The sequence below is a fragment of the Danio rerio genome, chromosome 9 (assembly GCF_049306965.1).
Source record: "Danio rerio strain Tuebingen ecotype United States chromosome 9, GRCz12tu, whole genome shotgun sequence".
In the NCBI taxonomy this organism is placed as follows: domain Eukaryota; kingdom Metazoa; phylum Chordata; class Actinopteri; order Cypriniformes; family Danionidae; genus Danio; species Danio rerio.
The window spans coordinates 52237577-52255309 of NC_133184.1; the positions used below are offsets into that span (position 1 = coordinate 52237577).

At 36.2% G+C, this 17733-nt stretch overlaps 1 protein-coding gene across 14 annotated transcripts in view; it reads left to right on the forward strand.

Annotated features, from left to right (window-relative positions):
* Window positions 1–17733, forward strand: part of grb14 (growth factor receptor-bound protein 14) — a 152841-nt gene that overhangs the window by 114896 nt on the left and 20212 nt on the right. For all 14 annotated transcript variants that reach the window (XM_073913239.1, XM_073913240.1, XM_073913241.1 and 11 more), the window contains 5 exons: window positions 1237–1374; window positions 5100–5210; window positions 7806–7901; window positions 10322–10384; window positions 16039–16155. In XM_073913239.1, coding sequence (XP_073769340.1) covers window positions 1237–1374; window positions 5100–5210; window positions 7806–7901; window positions 10322–10384; window positions 16039–16155 — 525 coding nt within the window. The remainder of the gene's footprint in view (window positions 1–1236; window positions 1375–5099; window positions 5211–7805; window positions 7902–10321; window positions 10385–16038; window positions 16156–17733) is intronic.

Genomic DNA, 17733 nt, shown 5'->3' on the forward strand with positions numbered 1-17733 from the left:
CATCCGGAGGAAATCCTTGCAAAAACTGGGAGAACATGCAAACTCCTCAGAAATGCCAACTGAACCAGCCGGGGCTCGAACCAGTGACCTTCTTGCTGTGAGGTGCTAGTGCTAACCACTGAGCCACCGTGCTGCCCATTATTGTCATTATCATCTGAGCATTTCAGAAGTTTGTTATTAGCACAATCGTATATATATATATATATATATATATATATATATATATATATATATATATATATATATATATATATATATATATATATATGATATATTTCATTTAACAATAAAGTGAAAATGTTTTTTACAATTTCCCTGTAATTCACTTCTTTTTATTTTCATCATTCATTCATAACCTCACTTTTATTTCTTTTTTTATTTTATTTTATGTCACACTTTGTTTGTATTACACCTTAAAACAACAAAAAATATTGACCAAAATGCATAATAATCCGGTCAAATAAACAAATAATTGAGAAAAGAACAGTATTTTAAATTTTAATACTTATTTTATTTTTTTTGTTAATTATTATTATTATTATTTTTTTATTATTATTATTATTATTGTATTATTACTATTATATTTCATTTAATTATTTTTTCATGTTAAACTTTATTTGTATTACACCTTAAAACAACTAAAATATTGACCAAAATGCTTTATAATCTGGTCAAATACACAAATAATTGGCAAAAGAACAGTATTTTATCCGATATGTCAAAATAATAGAAACATCTTAAAAAGATCTCTCCACAAAATATAACCTAAAGAATTATGATTCAGCCGAAGAGAAAAAATATGTTTTGACAGATATTTTAAAAATTCTTAATCTAGGAGAATCTCTCATTTTTTATTTTATTTTATTTTATTTTATTTTATTTTATTTTGCTATTTTATTTTTATTTTTTTTTTTGTTTTATACATTTTTAAAATTTTATTTTATTGTTATTTTTATTTATGTAATCGTTATTTTATCATTATTATTATTATTATTATTATTATTATCATTATCATAATTTAATTGTTTTTTATATTATTATTTTTACATCATCATTATTATTATTATTATTATGATTATGATTATTATTATTATTATTATTATTATTATTATTATTATTATTATTATTATTATATTATTCTTTTACTTTTTCTTTTTTTACAACCTTTATTTTATTTCAACCAAACCTTCCTATGCTGCGAGTGTGTTTATGTTGTGTCTGCTGTTTCTCCTGCAGACGTTTCTCAGCTCCAGTTCCTGTCCTGAGATTCACGGCTTCCTCCACGCCAAAGAGCATGGCAGAAAATCCTGGAAGAAGTTTTACTTTGTGTTAAGAAGATCAGGACTGTATTTCTCCAACAAGGGCACATCAAAGGTGACTTCAGTCTCTGACTCACACAGATTAGCTTTAACTGGCCAAAATAACACTTGTTCTTACTGATTACGATCACTTAAATGTAAAAAAGTCAGTTTTGAGTTCCCAGATTAATAGAGTTGAATTCAGAGCTGGTTGGCATAGTGGCTCAGTGGTTAGCACTGTTGCCTCAAGAAGGTTGCTAGTTCGAGTCCCGGCTGGGTCAGTTAGCATTTCTGTGTGGAGTTTGCATGTTCTTCACGTGTTGGCGTGAGTTTCCTCCGGGTTCTCCGGTTTCCCCCACAGTCCAAACACATGCGTTGCAGGTGAATTGGATGAACTACATTGACCATAGTGTATGAGTGTGTGTGCTAATGAGTGTGTATGGGTGTTTCCCAGTACTGAGTTGCAGCTGGAAGGGCATTCGCTGTGTGTCATATGCTGAAATAGTTGGCGGTTCATTCCACTGTATCAACCCCTGATATATAATAGCCCGTTTTCACTGAGAGGTACTGGTCACCTTTACAAAGCCTGCGTTTCCACTGCCAAAAGGGTACCAATGGTGGGTATGGAGTACGATAGAAAGTTTCAGTCGACGTCATTTTTACTGGAGGAAATGTCACAGTTACGCCGTACAGTACTGCACTTTACTGCACTTCTCATAAAACAGATGCTTTTACACATAAATTCTTGTGTATAAATGTTCATTACTAACCTTATAAACATGATTTGATTATAACTGCAGATCAATGACAGTGCGAAATAACCAACTTTAACGTCTGCAATTATATAAAATAAATAAATAAATGCAACATATATGAACACATACAGCCCCTTACAGTCTCCGAAATGTTACCAATTACAGAAAAACTACACAACGCATACATATAGCCCTTATTTGGGTTTAAAAACATCACGAAATATAGCGCACAGTCAGAGCAAACCTCTCACATGTATGTTCAATCTTCAGCAGCACATGTAACCTCTTGTTAGAAAGTATTTCCATCATTCCTAGTTCATAACAGTCCAAAATGTGATGATAATAATTAAACATGGCTGTTTGTTTATGTTTTAGGTCGCTGAAAGAATCATTTGCTGCTCTGTTTTTTCCGGCTTCTCCTCACGTGCTTCACTCTCACGTTTGTCCGTTTCTGAAGGATCAGATATTACAGCGCTTCAATAATCATGCGCACGCTATTAATATGAGCTCAAGAAGTACGTTATTTCAAATATAGTCTGGCGGCGAGCTCTCTGGAGAAAGCGAAACCGATCGCACTTTTAGACGGCCACGTAAAACAACAACAAGACACGGCGGATTTTGTTCTTTTTGGCTTTGTGGCTGTTCATCAAGACGACGGCAAGGTTTGTTTGAGCCTGGGTCGACCATGGCTTGTTGTTATATGTATATATTATTACAGTGTAATTTCTTGGCTGTGTTTTTAAAAATGCAGCTTCCTTTGTTTTCATTCTCCTGCTTCTGCGAGTGACGTATTTCTGTAAACTAATAGCGTTCAGTTGCGCATCTTGCTCTGCCTTTTGGTACTCTTTTGTCGTGTTTGGTACACTTTTAGGTACCTATTGACAGAGGAAATGGCCATAAAAGCGTACCGAACCGTACCAAACCGTACCGTATCATACCACTCAGTTGTAGCAGGCCATAAGGGACTAAGGAAAAGAAATGAATGAACTCAGAGCTGCCCTTCTCTGATGCAGTCTTTTTACTGCAGTCATATAACTCAAATAGTATTTTTTTTTTCCTCAGGAATTGTACTTTGCTACACTAAGTAGATAAAAAAAATCTACTTTTACTCCAGTATATTTTTAGGGCTGTATCAATACATTTACTGCAATTTTTTCATTCATCATGCAGTCCCTAATTTATTTTTCTTGTCTGCAATGATTGGCTACACTATAAATAAATCTGTTAATTAACAGTTTCCGAACTGTGTGATTCACAAGCGTTTTCTGAGCTTCAAAATAAGAGCTTCCGAATCTCACATACGGCCATATTGCTCTGCAACTCGTGTGATAATACGCTTAAACAACAATTCGACGTCATATTCGTCAAAATCAAGCACGGAGAGTCTCAAAATCCTTTTGTATGAGGAACTACTTTCTTGCGCCATTCATTCACATCTGCAGCTGACATCAGAGCGGTAGAAATCGTTGCTCATTCACCAAAATCACTTTAGAGCTAGTGTTTAAATGATTCTCTAGAGTAATGTCTAAAGTGATGACAAAACAGCTGATTTTGCTCACATTTTAAGAATATAAGGCTGAACGGCATGAAATGTCATCAGTCTACAGAGATTTCCCAGTATTTCTCTGTTGCAATTGGGAGATCTTAATAATTAACCTGAAAAAGCCAAAGCAGTGTAAACACTACTAGATTACTATGGTATAAATACAGGACTACAACATATAAAAAAAGGAGTGATTTGATCAGCTGTAGTTTGAAATTACACCTCAAAGGACTTATTATGCGATCTCTGTCGCCATCTTGTGGCAGAACATCAACCATCTTTGCTCTGCTCAGTATGAAAATCTGATGACCGCCTCAGAAATAATAAGTATTTAAAATAGGCAATATCCTTATAAATCAATGGCATAGTTGCAATCTAAACAACCACATTTGTGCCTAAAAAAAGTCTCAAAAGTACATTATGCTGCCCAACAGCAGTAATATTTGTCAAACTGTAGTGAGTTTATTGATCTGCTGTCACTCTATGTGGGCGGAGTAATACAAAAGGGTGAAGAGGCTGTATGAGTGCTGATATTGCAGCCAATCAGATTCAAGAACCAGGCAGAGGTGTTGTATATTCACTCATTCATTAATTTTCTTTTCGGCTTAGTCCCTTTATTAATCTCGGGTTGCCACAGCGGAATGAACCGCCAACTTATAAGCATATGTTTTACACAGCGGATGCCCTTCCAGCCACAACCCATCACTGGGAAACATCCATACACACTCATTCACTCAAATACACTATGGACAATTTAGCTTACCCAATTCATCTATAGCGCATGTGTTTGGATTGTGGGGGAAACTGGAGCACCCGAAGGAAAACCTATGCAAACATGGGGAGAACATGCAAACTCCACACAGAAATGCCAACTTGGGCTCGAACCAGTGCCCTTCTTGCTGTGAGGCGATTGGTTCTGCCTGGTTCTCGAATATATGAATGTATATAAATTAATTATTTTTTTTGTTCTGAATATGAATGATAGTTTTTATTGTCTGTGAATGAATGTTAATAGTTTGTGGTGTCTTGTCCACATATGCACAGGTCCACTCTTTTGTCTCTAGAGTCTGTGAACGGACTCCCACACACACACACACACACACACACACACACAAGCGCTCTTCAGTATATTAAATGACAGATTCCATGCCTGTCGCTCGTGTCCTGACAGTCTGTGAGATGCCATTCAAATCTCACATGTTTGGATTTATTTCTTGGTAGAGCAGACAGCGCTCCTGCTGGAACTTTACACTCGAATGATACGCGAACACACGCGTCTCACACACACTCCACATATCCCATACATTATCACACATTATATTCAATTGAAGTTTACTTGTATAGAGCTTTTTACAATAATTATTGTGCCAAAGCAGCTTTACAATGAGTGCTGGAAGGGCTCCCGCTGCGTAGAACATATGCTGGAGTAGTTGGCGGTTTATTCCGCTGTGGCGAAGGAAAATGAATGAATAAAATATCGTCATTATTTTCTCTTTTCTGAAGGAACCCAGACACTTGCAGTTCATCGCGGAGTTTAGTGACAGCGATGTCTACACGTTATTATCTGCCAAAAAGGTTTACGGAGCGCCAACAGACTACGGCTTCTGTGTGAAGGTAATTCAGTATTTTCAGTTGTCATATAACACCGTTTTGGACTTTTGCACATGCTTTAAAATGAGTATGATTTTAAGACTGTATTAAATGAGCCTTAAGCACCCGAGATCACAAGTACCAGTGGTTTTATGATTTAATAGGTTTTATTATGTCTCAGATTTATTGCTTATTGTGCCTTCCATAAAACTGCTATCAAACAATCTGTCTGGTTTCTTATCTTTCGTGAACTTTGTATTGTTTCTTCAGCATTACAAACATTGCAAGAGCTGCCTGTTTGTCTGTTCATTATACAGTATAGATCATTAAAAAAAAACACTTTTAGATCAATGAATGTCAGGGAAAACTTAAGGAATGGCACAATTGGCTTAGAGTGGCAACCCTGATATTTTGCCTATATTTTAAAATATTCACCCTCCTGTGATTTTTGTTCTTTCTTTTTCAAATATTTCTTATATGATGTTTAACAGATGTTACAAATAAACCAGTTAAACTCTGCTGTTATTTTGAGATTTCCGTCTGGATTTTGTCTACCCAAATTTAAAAGCTTCCCAAATCCACATGCAGGGGTCTAAATGCAAAAATTTGGTATCATTTTAAAGAAAACCCTTTGAATTTTTTATAAAACACTAATAAAAGGATTGTAAAAATCTGTATATTTTGTCTGTGTTATAATAAACACCTAAAAAAAGAGTCGCTTTTTTTTTTTTTTTTTATAAACTCAAATTTGAAAGTGTACCTTTTAGGTTCTGTGTGGTCTAGCTTTTATTTTTTTATATTTTTTTTTTATTTAAGTAATATCAGCACCCGTACAGCCTCTTTATCCTGTGTGTATTACTCTGCCCACACACAGCTCGCAAAAAGCAGACACTACAGATCTAAAGTTTAAAAGATGCTTGCTCAGCTGTTTAACTGTCAGCTTATGATTTGAATCCAACACGGAAGAAAGTAGTTCCTCATACAAACGGGTTTTTGAGACTCTCCATGTTTGATTTTGTTTTTATATACACAATTATGCCGTCAAACTATTGTATAAACGCAATATCACATTCGTGGCAGTGCGATATGGCTGTATATTGGCACTGGTTGGGTCACTAAGGCACTCGGCCTTCGGCCTCCCACCAGTGCCGATATATATATATATATATATATATATATATATATATATATATATATATATATATACACACAGTTGAAGTCAGAATTATTAGCCCCTTTCAAATTTTTTTCTTATTTTTTAAATATTTTCCAAATGATGTTTAACAGAGGAAGGAAATTTTCACACTATGTCTGATAATATTTTTTCTTCTGGAGAAAGTCTTATTTGTTTTATTTCCGCTCGAATAAAAGCAGTTATTCATTTTTTCAACACCATTTTAGGGAAAAAATTATTAGCTCCTTTAAGCTATATTTTTTTCTCGATAACCTACAGAACAAACCATTGTTATACAATACTTGCCTGATTACCCTAAGAACATGTGAAATGTGTTGAAAAAATCTTCCCTCCGTTAAACAGAAAATGGGGAAAAAATAAACAAGCGGTATAATTCAAGGGGGGCTAATAATTCTGACTTCAACTGTATGGTTATATATTATATATATAGTGTGTGTGTGTATGTATGTATGTATGTATGTATGTATGTATGTATGTATGTATGTATGTATATATATATATATATATATATATATATATATATATATATATATATATATATATATATATATATATATATATATATATATATATATATATATATATATATAATATAAACAGCATGTTATGAACCGCGTGTAGCTATTGCTAGTTAACTTTTTGTTTTGCATAACCATGTGCCCTGAAATATATATTTAATATAAACAAAACAATATGATGTACAATGCTTGTACTTTTACTTTCAGTATTTAAATAGTAAATTTTAGAATAAACTACTTGCAAAACTCAAGTACAAATAATGTCCAACACTTCAGTACTTACTCGTAAGTATGGTGCTTAAGGAGCCTTCAACTTCTACTCAAGTCACTTTTTTGATAGAGCACTTGTACTTTTATTTAAGTCTGGGCCTCTAGTACTTTATACATCTCTGAATATCAATAAGTCATCACAGCATTAGTTAGAAAGTTGTTTCTGGGTTTTGTTAGTCCTGATTGATGTTGTTTTCAATTACAATCATTTTTTAATATACATTTTGCAGTGGTGCTCATTCATTTTTAGTGGGTACTCCTATTTTTTTTCTGGTGCTCCTAAATATTTGAAGTTGGGAGCAACGGTGCTACCATGTAGCAAAGTTAATTTCGAGCCCTGACCTAATTAAAAATGTCACTTTAAGCTTAATACTAGTTTATTGAAAAATATCTAGTCAAATATGGACATGATGTACTGTCATCATGGCAAAGATAAAATAAATCAGTTATTAGAAATGAGTTATTAAAACTATTATGTGTATAATCTTCTTTCTGTTAAACAGAAATTGGGAAAAAATATACAATCATTTTAGTCATTCGGGAGAGCTAATAATTCTGACTTCATCTTTACAGGGCTGTATGTTTGACTGTCAATGTGATGGTAATCATTTATGTCTCTTTATACTGTCTACCCAGGCCAGCAAGTCGAGTTCTGCACGTGATCTGAAACTGCTGTGTGCGGATGATGAGCAGACCAGGACGTGTTGGGTTACAGCCATGCGTCTCTTCAAGGTGAGAACTGACTCTCTCTCTCTCTCTCTCTCTCTCTCTCTCTCTCTCTCTCTCTCTCTCTCTCTCTCTCTCAGGTTTGTCCTCATTGTTTCACCTATTAATAATGAATTAGAGTACAAAAACAGATCCTGCAGCCTTTAAAGGGATCATTGATACAAGCAGGCAATCTGAGGTCATTTATTTTCAGTTGCATTCAAGGATTTCCAACACAAAAGAGTATTCAAATTATGTCGTTTATTTTGGTAATGATATAATATACACTCACCAGCCACTTTATTAGGTACACCTTACTAGTGGCAGTTTGGCCCCACTTTTGCCTTCAGAACTGCCTTAATCCTTCATGGCATAGATTCAACAAGGTACTGGAAAAATCCTTACAGATTTTGGTCTATATTGACATGATAGCATCACGCAGTTGCTGAAGATTTGTCGGCTGCTCATCCATGATGTGAATCTCCCGTTCCACGACATCCCAAAGGTGCTCTATTGAATTGAGATAAAGGGATGGACATGGTCAGCAACAATACTCAGGTAGGCTGTGGTGTTAACAAAATGATCAGTTGGTACTATTGGGCCCAAAGTGTGGCAAGAAAATATCCCCCACACCATTACGCCACCACCACCAGCCTGAACCGTTGATACAAGGCAGGTTAGATCCATGCTTTCATGTAGTTGATGACAAATTCTGACTCAGCCATCCAAATGTCGCAGCAGAAATTAAAACTCATCAGACCAGGCAACGTTTCTCCAATCTTCTATTGTCCAATTTTGGTGAGCCTGTGTGAATTGTAGCCTCAGTTTCCTGTTCTTAGCTAAAAAGAAGTGGCCCCCAGTGCGGTCTTCTGCTGCTGTAGCCCATCTGCCTCAAGGTTGGTCATGTTGTGTGTTCAGAGATGCTCTTCTGCAGACCTCGGTTGTAATGCTGCGTTCACACCAGATGCGGAACGCGCGTCAAGTGCGAATGATTTACTTGTTAAGTCAATGCAAACGCGCGAATAGACATCCTGCGGCGTGATATGCGCGAATGGCGTGGCGCGAGTGACGCGAATTGTGCAAATGGCGCGGGAGAATTGAGCGTTTTGCGCATTTGACGCGCTTAACGTGCATTTCGCGCGAATCTCTTGAGTTCGAAAATCTGAACTTCAACAGACATTCGCGCCGCGTTAACCAATCAGAAGCTTGCTCTTGTGGGGGCGTGATTGTGACGTAGAACCTGTTGATAGTGTCCCGGGGGAAATCCTCCAGGCGACACCGACAACAAGTCATTAAACTGGGCTTGGCTCAGTCAGAAGCACCGCTGAAAGTCTCCGTCATCCAGGTTCAGTTTCTGGAGGAGTTTATGAGCTCACAGAGCTGGATGCACCTCTGAAAGGATGTAGTGGACTCAGACAGGACCCTAAACGTATCGACACTGTTTTTCAGTCTCTATAAAAAGCACATAAACACTGTTATTTTCTTAATAAAATCCATGTTAGCCATTTAGCTATGAAGCTAGAGTCACAGGGCAGACAGAAGCCCTGCCCATCATGCGAATCCGCGTCTGTTTTGAAGTGAATTTGACATGCGAATGAAGCGGATTTGTCGCGCGAATAAAGCGGGGGTTGACGCGCGAATGAAGCGAGTAAAATCAAATGTTCATGCGGCTATTAATGCGCGAATAGTGTGGTTTATCTGCGCGTTCCGCGTCTGGTGTGAACACAGCATAACGAGTGGTTACTTGAGTTACTGTTGTCTTTCTATCAGCTGGAACCAGTCTGGCCATTCTCCTCTGACCTCTGGCATCAACAAGGCATTTGCGCCTACAAAACTGCCGCTCACTGGATATTTTCTCTTTTTCTGACTATTCTCTGTAAACCCTAGAGATGATTGTGCGTGAAAATCCCAGTTGATCCGCAGTTTCTGAAATACTCAGACCAGCCCGTCTAGCACCAACAACCATGCCACGTTCAAAGTCACTTAAATCCCCTTTCTTCCCCATTCTGATGCTCGGTTTGAACTGCAGCAGATTACTTGACCATGTCTACAAGCCTTAATGCACTGAGATGCTGCCATGTGATTGGCTGATAAGAAATTTGCGTTAACGAGCAGTTGGACAGGTGTACCTAATAAAGTAGCTGGGGATTGTATATGCACTGTTCAAAGATATGCGCTGTAGGTGAACTGAATAAACTACCAGTAAATTGGTGGTAGTGTATGAGTGTTTGAATGTGAGTGTGTATGGGTGTATCCTAGTACTGGGTTACAACTGGAAGGGCATCAGTTGTGTAAAACATATGCAGGAAGAGTTGGCGGTTTATTCAGCTGTGGCGAGCCCTGGTAAATAAGGGACTGAGCAGAAGAAAAGTGAATGAACGAGACTATAAATATTGCAATATTTAATCAGTGCACAAACTTTAATATGTTTGTCTGTTTGTTCACAGTATGGCATGCAGCTTTACCAGAATTTCATCCAGCCATATCAGAAGCAGAAGAGCTCTCCAATGGTGAGCCATAGACATGCACGCACGCACGCACACACACAGACCATAGTCCATAATCTGCTATGCATGTTTAGCACAGCAGAATGTTTAAACCACTGAGAGGCTCCATGATGACCATAAATACATGTTGTACAGTAAAACCAGCACTGAAATACTATATTATTTTTGCTCAGCACATCCTTGACAAGTTTTTTCTCAACAAAATGACTACTAAAACTGATAGCGGTGGCTTGAAATGACAGTGTTGTGGGAACATTTTGATGTCTATCTGTAAATATGTACTTGACTCTTTCCCTGCATGTTCTTCCCGTGTTGGTTGTTTGTGTGTGTTTGTGTGTGTTTGTGTGTGTGTGTGTGTGTGTGTGTGTGTGTGTGTGTGTGTGTGTGTGTGTGTGTGTGTGTGTGTGTGTGTGTGTGTGTGTGTGTGTGTGTGTGTGAGTATGTGTGGATGTTGACAAGATATTGCAGCCGTCTTCTGATCGAGTGCATCTTAAAATACATGAATGACACTTCTCATAGAGCATGAGAAACAAGCAGTTCTTTAGGATCTATATGATTTGTAAAATCAAGACTTGCAGGTTAAGGAAACAGCATAGGAGGAAGTTTCAGAGGGGCCTTGGTGCAGATAAAGCAAAAAAAAAAGTATTGATAGATAGATAGATAGATAGATAGATAGATAGATAGATAGATAGATAGATAGATAGATAGATAGATAGATAGATAGATAGATAGATAGATAGATAGATAGATAGATAGATGACGGACGGACGGACGGACGGATGGATGGATGGATGGATGGACGGACATACAGATGAACAGAGATAGATAGATAGATAGATAGATAGATAGATAGATAGATAGATAGATAGATAGATAGATAGATAGATAGATAGATAGATAGATAGATAGATAGATAGATAGATAGATAGATAGATAGATAGATAGATAGATAGATAGATGACGGACGGACGGACGGACGGACGGACGGATGGATGGATGGACGGACATACAGATGAACAGAGATAGATAGATAGATAGATAGATAGATAGATAGATAGATAGATAGATAGATAGATAGATAGATAGATAGATAGATAGATAGATAGATAGATAGATAGATAGATAGATAGATAGATAGATAGATAGATAGATAGATAGATAGATAGATAGATCTATCATACACGCTGCGCATGGTCTGCTAATCCTCTGCTTGTGCTTGCGGTGTAAAACAGGTATAAGGGCTCTATTTTTTTAACGATCTAAAGCACACGGTGCAAAAGCATTAAGGGTATGTCCAAATCTACTTATGCTATTTTAAGGACAGAAAATGATGCTCTGTGAACTGGCGCATGGTCTAACAGGGTTGTGCTTATTCTCTTAATGAGTTATGGGTGTGTTTTTAAGCATAAACATTAAACCAATCAGAGTCTCGTCTCCCATTGCCTTTATAAGTCAGTTGCGTTACATGGTGGACTTCGTAAGTGGAAAAATGGAGCGCTTCACTAGCAAGAAAAACGTTAAACAGACCATCTGCAGCGCAAGGATAAAGAACGAGCCTCCTCCATTCAGCCTCTTTACTTTTACTGTTTACTCCTTTACTTTCGTGGATAAGGAAACGGTGTTGTTGGCACTTCACTGAAGACATCCATCAGCCTACATATTTAATTTTATTTGTAAAGCGCAAAGATTTGTTTCAAAACTATTTCTAAATTCAGTTCTAATTTCCAGCAAAGAAATAAATGAACAATAATAATGAAGTGTGGTCAAAAAAGTTAGAGTTGGAGTTATATCCAAACACACATCCGGTTCTTATGCCCATATGGTGATGCAGACATCTCCAAAACCCAACAGATGGACAAATCTAAACTTGTTTTTATTAAAACAAATATAAATATGCATATAATAAATAATACTGCTAATAATAATAACATTATACAAATGCAAGTGTCATGAATAAACTGAAAAGCCCCCCGAAATGAAGAAGGCATGGAGGCAGTGGTTTTTATATTAATGTAGAAAATAGTAATTTTTGTAATATTTTAATCCTTTATTTGTTTTCATATGTAAGTATATTTGTTTATTGCTGTACATATTGTACATATTGTGTATTAAGCAATGTGTAAGTGTTTGGACCAGCATAGGTGCATAACTAACGTGCTCTGCATTGGACGTTAGACCTGCTTTCATCTGGTCAATAGCGCGGTCTATTTGAGTTTCTCAAAATTGCAACGCACCAACAATGCACCTTAACACACCTCCTTTATAGACCTGCACACCCATGAGTCAAAAAAAGTGGCGCAAATAGATTTACTATTTACACAAGGTGCAAAACATGAAAATTAGGGTTGTGCTGGTCTGAAAATAGCAACAAATCACCCCAAACATGTCTTGTGCCTTTTTTGTACCGGGTGTATGACAGCACCCTTAAGGCCTGTGCAAAACGGGATGCTTTTTGATCACATTTTCGGTCAACATTTAACTCGTGACTAAATAAAGGGCGCCAATGTGATCATGCACACCAACACGCAAAACGTCAGGTGCAAAAGCGTCATTTTTAAAGAAATGCCTTATGTTCGTTTTTTTTGTTTTAACGTGCCACGTTAAAACCTTCTTCACCAATCAGGTTGGCACTTTTGTTCACGTGCACGGAGCTGCTGAAGTTACAGTTAACGGCACATGGAGGCGCTCAAGCGCAAAACTGTCAATGCGAGCGCACATCAAAGAAGATGCAAAGGGGAAGGTGCACGCGAACTAAACCATATCATAGATATATACACTAGATGTCGCCTGGCCTATTGTTGTCTATAGGACGGAATGCGTCAATAGCGCCGCCATCTTGCTACAGGGTAGCGCTCCTTTGAAATGAATGCGGGACCAAGGTACAGTGGAGGACTGTGGCCATCCAAAGCCAGAGATATACACATATACACATATATCTATGATCGGGAGTTTTCCTGGATGTTAGTATGTAATTTTTTTTTTCTAATTACGAAAATTATAATTTTACATCACTTTTCTACATTGATGGATCAGTGACCGCACGGGCATTCCTGACAAAAAGCTTGTGTTTGTGTGTACAGAAATGTACTATTCACCCTCCCTGTTAAATTTAATCTAATCTGTGTCCTGAAACACACCTCCTCTCCTGCTTTCACTTCTCATACTGACGGAGGGAGCGATTCGTTTGTGAATGAATCCCCCGAACGACTCTTTCACTAACGTTAGCCGACAATAATACAAGTTTCTGGCAGTGCAGCATCTCGCTGTCATATTTCTTTTGCACTGTTTGCTGATTTTATTCAACAAAACTAGCATAAGCCGAGTGTTTAGTGCGAGTTGGAGCTGCTTTGCTGTATGGTGAATTCAGTAAGTGACTGTATCATCAATAACGTTACCTGATTAGCACAAAAGTTCAGAACATTCAAAAACAGAAAAACTTAATATTACCTAGGAAATGTTCTGCCTTTGTGCTTTGTTTTCTTTGTTTGCTCGTTACTACACTCGTAGACAGCGCTAAAGTCCCGCATCTTCACGTAATAACACTGTCTTGACTATTGCGGTTGAATGACATTTGTCCTGAGAGCACTGTACCAATGTGGCGGCGCTATTGACGCATGCTGAGGGTCCCTATGCGATATCTAGTGTATATATCTATGGAACCATATAAGCGGGTGCCAGGCAGGTATGAGCGGGTGCCAGAAGCTTAAAGTTGTATAGCACCATCTAACGTCAAGGAGTGATTTTGCATAATCTTCTGCTCGATGCTAGTGAATATCGCTTCGGTTTGAATCCGCTAAAATAGGCTGACAATAAACGCAAACGAAAGCGTCCCGGTGTGTACGAGCCTTTATAATTTGCACTTATATCAGGATAATAGAGCCCTCTGACTTTGTTACTCGAACAAACTCAGAACCAGGTGAATCTGCTGTGTGTGTGCAGATTTGTTCTGTCATCAGCTGGTGTATTAGTGTGGTTGTATGAACATGGACACATGGCACAAATTAAAGGCCTTTCAGATGCCATAATCGCTGCTTTCTCTCTCTATAGGGATCAGTGTCGAAGGGAAATGCTTCTTTTGTTAGATAAGCAAGAGAGCTCTTGAGCAGCAGCACAAGAGCATAAGCCTCAAAACTCAAAAGTCCTTAAGCGGCATCTGAACAAAGTAACCAGTGTTCGTGTACAAGAATAACAAAATTCCTCTCCGACTAAGACCCGTCAGAGAGAGAGCAAATCAAATCCACATCTGAATGCATGTGGATTATTCACATCAGACTATTTTGAGATTTTGTAGAGGATCTAATCACAGTATAATCATTTTTAGAGCAGCTTTACAGCTGACATTTGATTGAAAAGTGATGATATACAAGAAGGGCATCCGCTGCGTAAAACATATGCTGGATAAGTTGGCGGTTCATTCCGCTGTGGCGACCCCTGATAAATAAAAGTATTAAGCTGAAGGAGAATGAATGAATGAATAAATTATTCTGCCAATACAGAGTCCTAAATCAATACTTAAATGTTTGTAGTATGCTTATAGAGTTTATATACAAATGATTTTCCTTTCTTTGAATTTATTTTCCCAAGTGATGTTTAACAGGGCAGTGCATTTTCATAGTTTTTTATTATTTGTTTCTTGTGAAGAAAGTCTTATATATTTATATTTTATTTAATTTTTTATTTTATTATTAAATTTTATTTTATTTTATTATTTGATTTTATTTATATTTAATTTTTTTATTATATGTTATTATTTTTTATTTTATTTTATTATTTTAATTTATTTTATTATATTTCACATTATTTTATTTTATTATGTTATTTTAGTATTTTATTTATTTTATGTTATAATATTTTTTGTATTTTATTATTTCATTGTTTTATTTTATTGTTTTATTTAATTTATTTATTTTATGTTATTTTATTATTTTATTTTATTTTGTTTAAGATAAAAGAATTCAGTTACTAGAAATAAATTATTAAAACTATTATGTTTATATTCTCTCACATTCTGAGCACATTTATTTGATTTATTTTAATACAAGAGGGTTAATAATATTGTACAAACAAAACTGCATTTAATACATAATTATATTATAAACTAACACATGTAACTATGTAATTCAATTAGAAATGAAATTATTTAATACTTAAACAATGAACCATCTATATCGTTAATAAAAATAGACCCTATAAAGACATTGGTAAATGTAAGCATCTGTTACAAAGACAGACGTTGTAAATATGTATATTTGGGACTTCAAATATGTAAAATTATATAAAAAAAGAGAGAGATGACCCATAGAAATCTGTAATGGCCACAAAGTCACTTATTGTCCGATACTAATAACAGTTTATTATTAGGTTTTTGGAATGATTTGTTGCAATTAAGCACATGTATTATCTGAAACACAGACACATTCGATCAAATGTGTGTGTGAAGCAGATGCACATTTGAGTTGGAAAAACCACTTATAGATGCGTTTTTATGCCATCTAATGGACGAGGTTTACATGACAGCCTAATAAAGTATTAGGGTTAGGAGAGCTGATACCAATAAAAAATGCATAATTATAATAATTACCCCCCCCCCAAAAAAGAAAAATCTATGTTTCTATTCTTTGAGATTGAGTGTTGTGTGTTTGTGTGTGTGTTTTCAGAGGAGCATCTCAGAAAACTCACTGGTGGCCATAGACTTCTCAGGACACAAGACCCGGGTGATCGAGAACCCGTCAGAGGCACTGTCGGTAGCTGTGGAAGAGGGCCTGTCATGGAGGGTAATTTCCCAAGATGCTTTAAAATCCTCCTTTAACATGTTTTTGCTTAGAACATACTTTTTATGTGTGTAATATAGCTGTTTGTTAAAGGGAAGCTATTATGTTCCTTTTAACAAGATCTAAAAAAAAAATCTCTGGTGTCTATAGAGAGTGTGTGTGTGACATTTCAGCACAAAATATCACGCAGATAATGTTTTATACCTCTCTAAAGCTGCCCCTTCTAATCTTTCATCCAAATTGTGCTTTTTTGTTGATTGTCGCTTTAAATTCAAATGAGATGTGCTCTTTACAGAAGAAGGCGGAGCTAAAAATGCCTGTGTGTCAGCATAGTGTCTAATGACAAGTCTAATGTCCTATGCTAATGAGAGAGAGATTGTCACTAATTTCCACACAATTTCCTTATCAATGAAGGTAAAAGAGTAATGATAATAATAAAAATAGTACCAATAAAAATAATAATAATAATAATAAAAATAATAATAATAATTGCTTACATTATATAGCGATTTTCTGGACGCTTAAAGTGCTTTACACATTGGGGGGAATCTCGTCATCCACCACAAGTATGCAGCATCCACCTGGATGACGCGATCAGAGGTGGGTAGAGTATCCAAAATCTGTACTCAAGTAAGAGTACAAGTAAATGCCGAAAATTTTACTCAAGTAAAAGTAAAAAGAACAATCTTAAAAGTTACTCGAGTTAGAGTAAAAAAGTACCTTATTAAAAAATTACTCAAGTAATTAGTTACTTAGTTACCTTTAATTATATATATATATATATATATATATATATATATATATATATATATATATATATRTATATATATATATATATATATATATATATATATATATATATATATATATATATATATATATATATATATATATATATACATATGTGGGGTGACGCGGTGGTGCAGTAGGTAGTGCTGTCGCCTCACAGCAAGAAGGTCGCTGGTTCGAGCCTCGACTGGGTCAGTTGGCGTGTCTGTGTGGAGTTTGCATGTTCTCCCTGCGTTTGCGTGGGTTTCCTTCAGGTGCTCCGGTTTCCCCCACAGGCCAAAGACATGCATTACAGGTAAATTGGGTAGGCCAAATTGTCTGTAGTAGTCTGTATTAGCGCTGTCAAAATTAGTGCGTTAACGCATGCGATTAATTTTTAATAATTAACGCGTTAAAAAAAATTTACGCAATTAACGCAGTTGCAGTTTTTTTTTTACTTCCTGTTTTGGTGGAAATAAATGTGATAGAATGTGATAGAAAATGTAAAAGAAAAGTGCATAAGACCAAGGAAGCACTTTTTGAAGGCAAGTTTCAGTATAAAACAATTAGTTGCATCACAGGTTATCCAGTGTTATGCAATTTTGGGTGTTTCAATTTTAACTTTCTGTTGTAAGTTGATACCGCATGGCAAACAGAAAGAAAAATCTTCTGCATTTCGTGACTCGGTGTTCCTTTAACGTAAAAAAATCGCTGCTTGCGATGGCAGCCATAATGTGCCAGACCACACTCCACACCAGCTGATTGGTGAAGAGGAGGCAGAGTAATGAATCCAAAACCAAACCAGGTCACTTC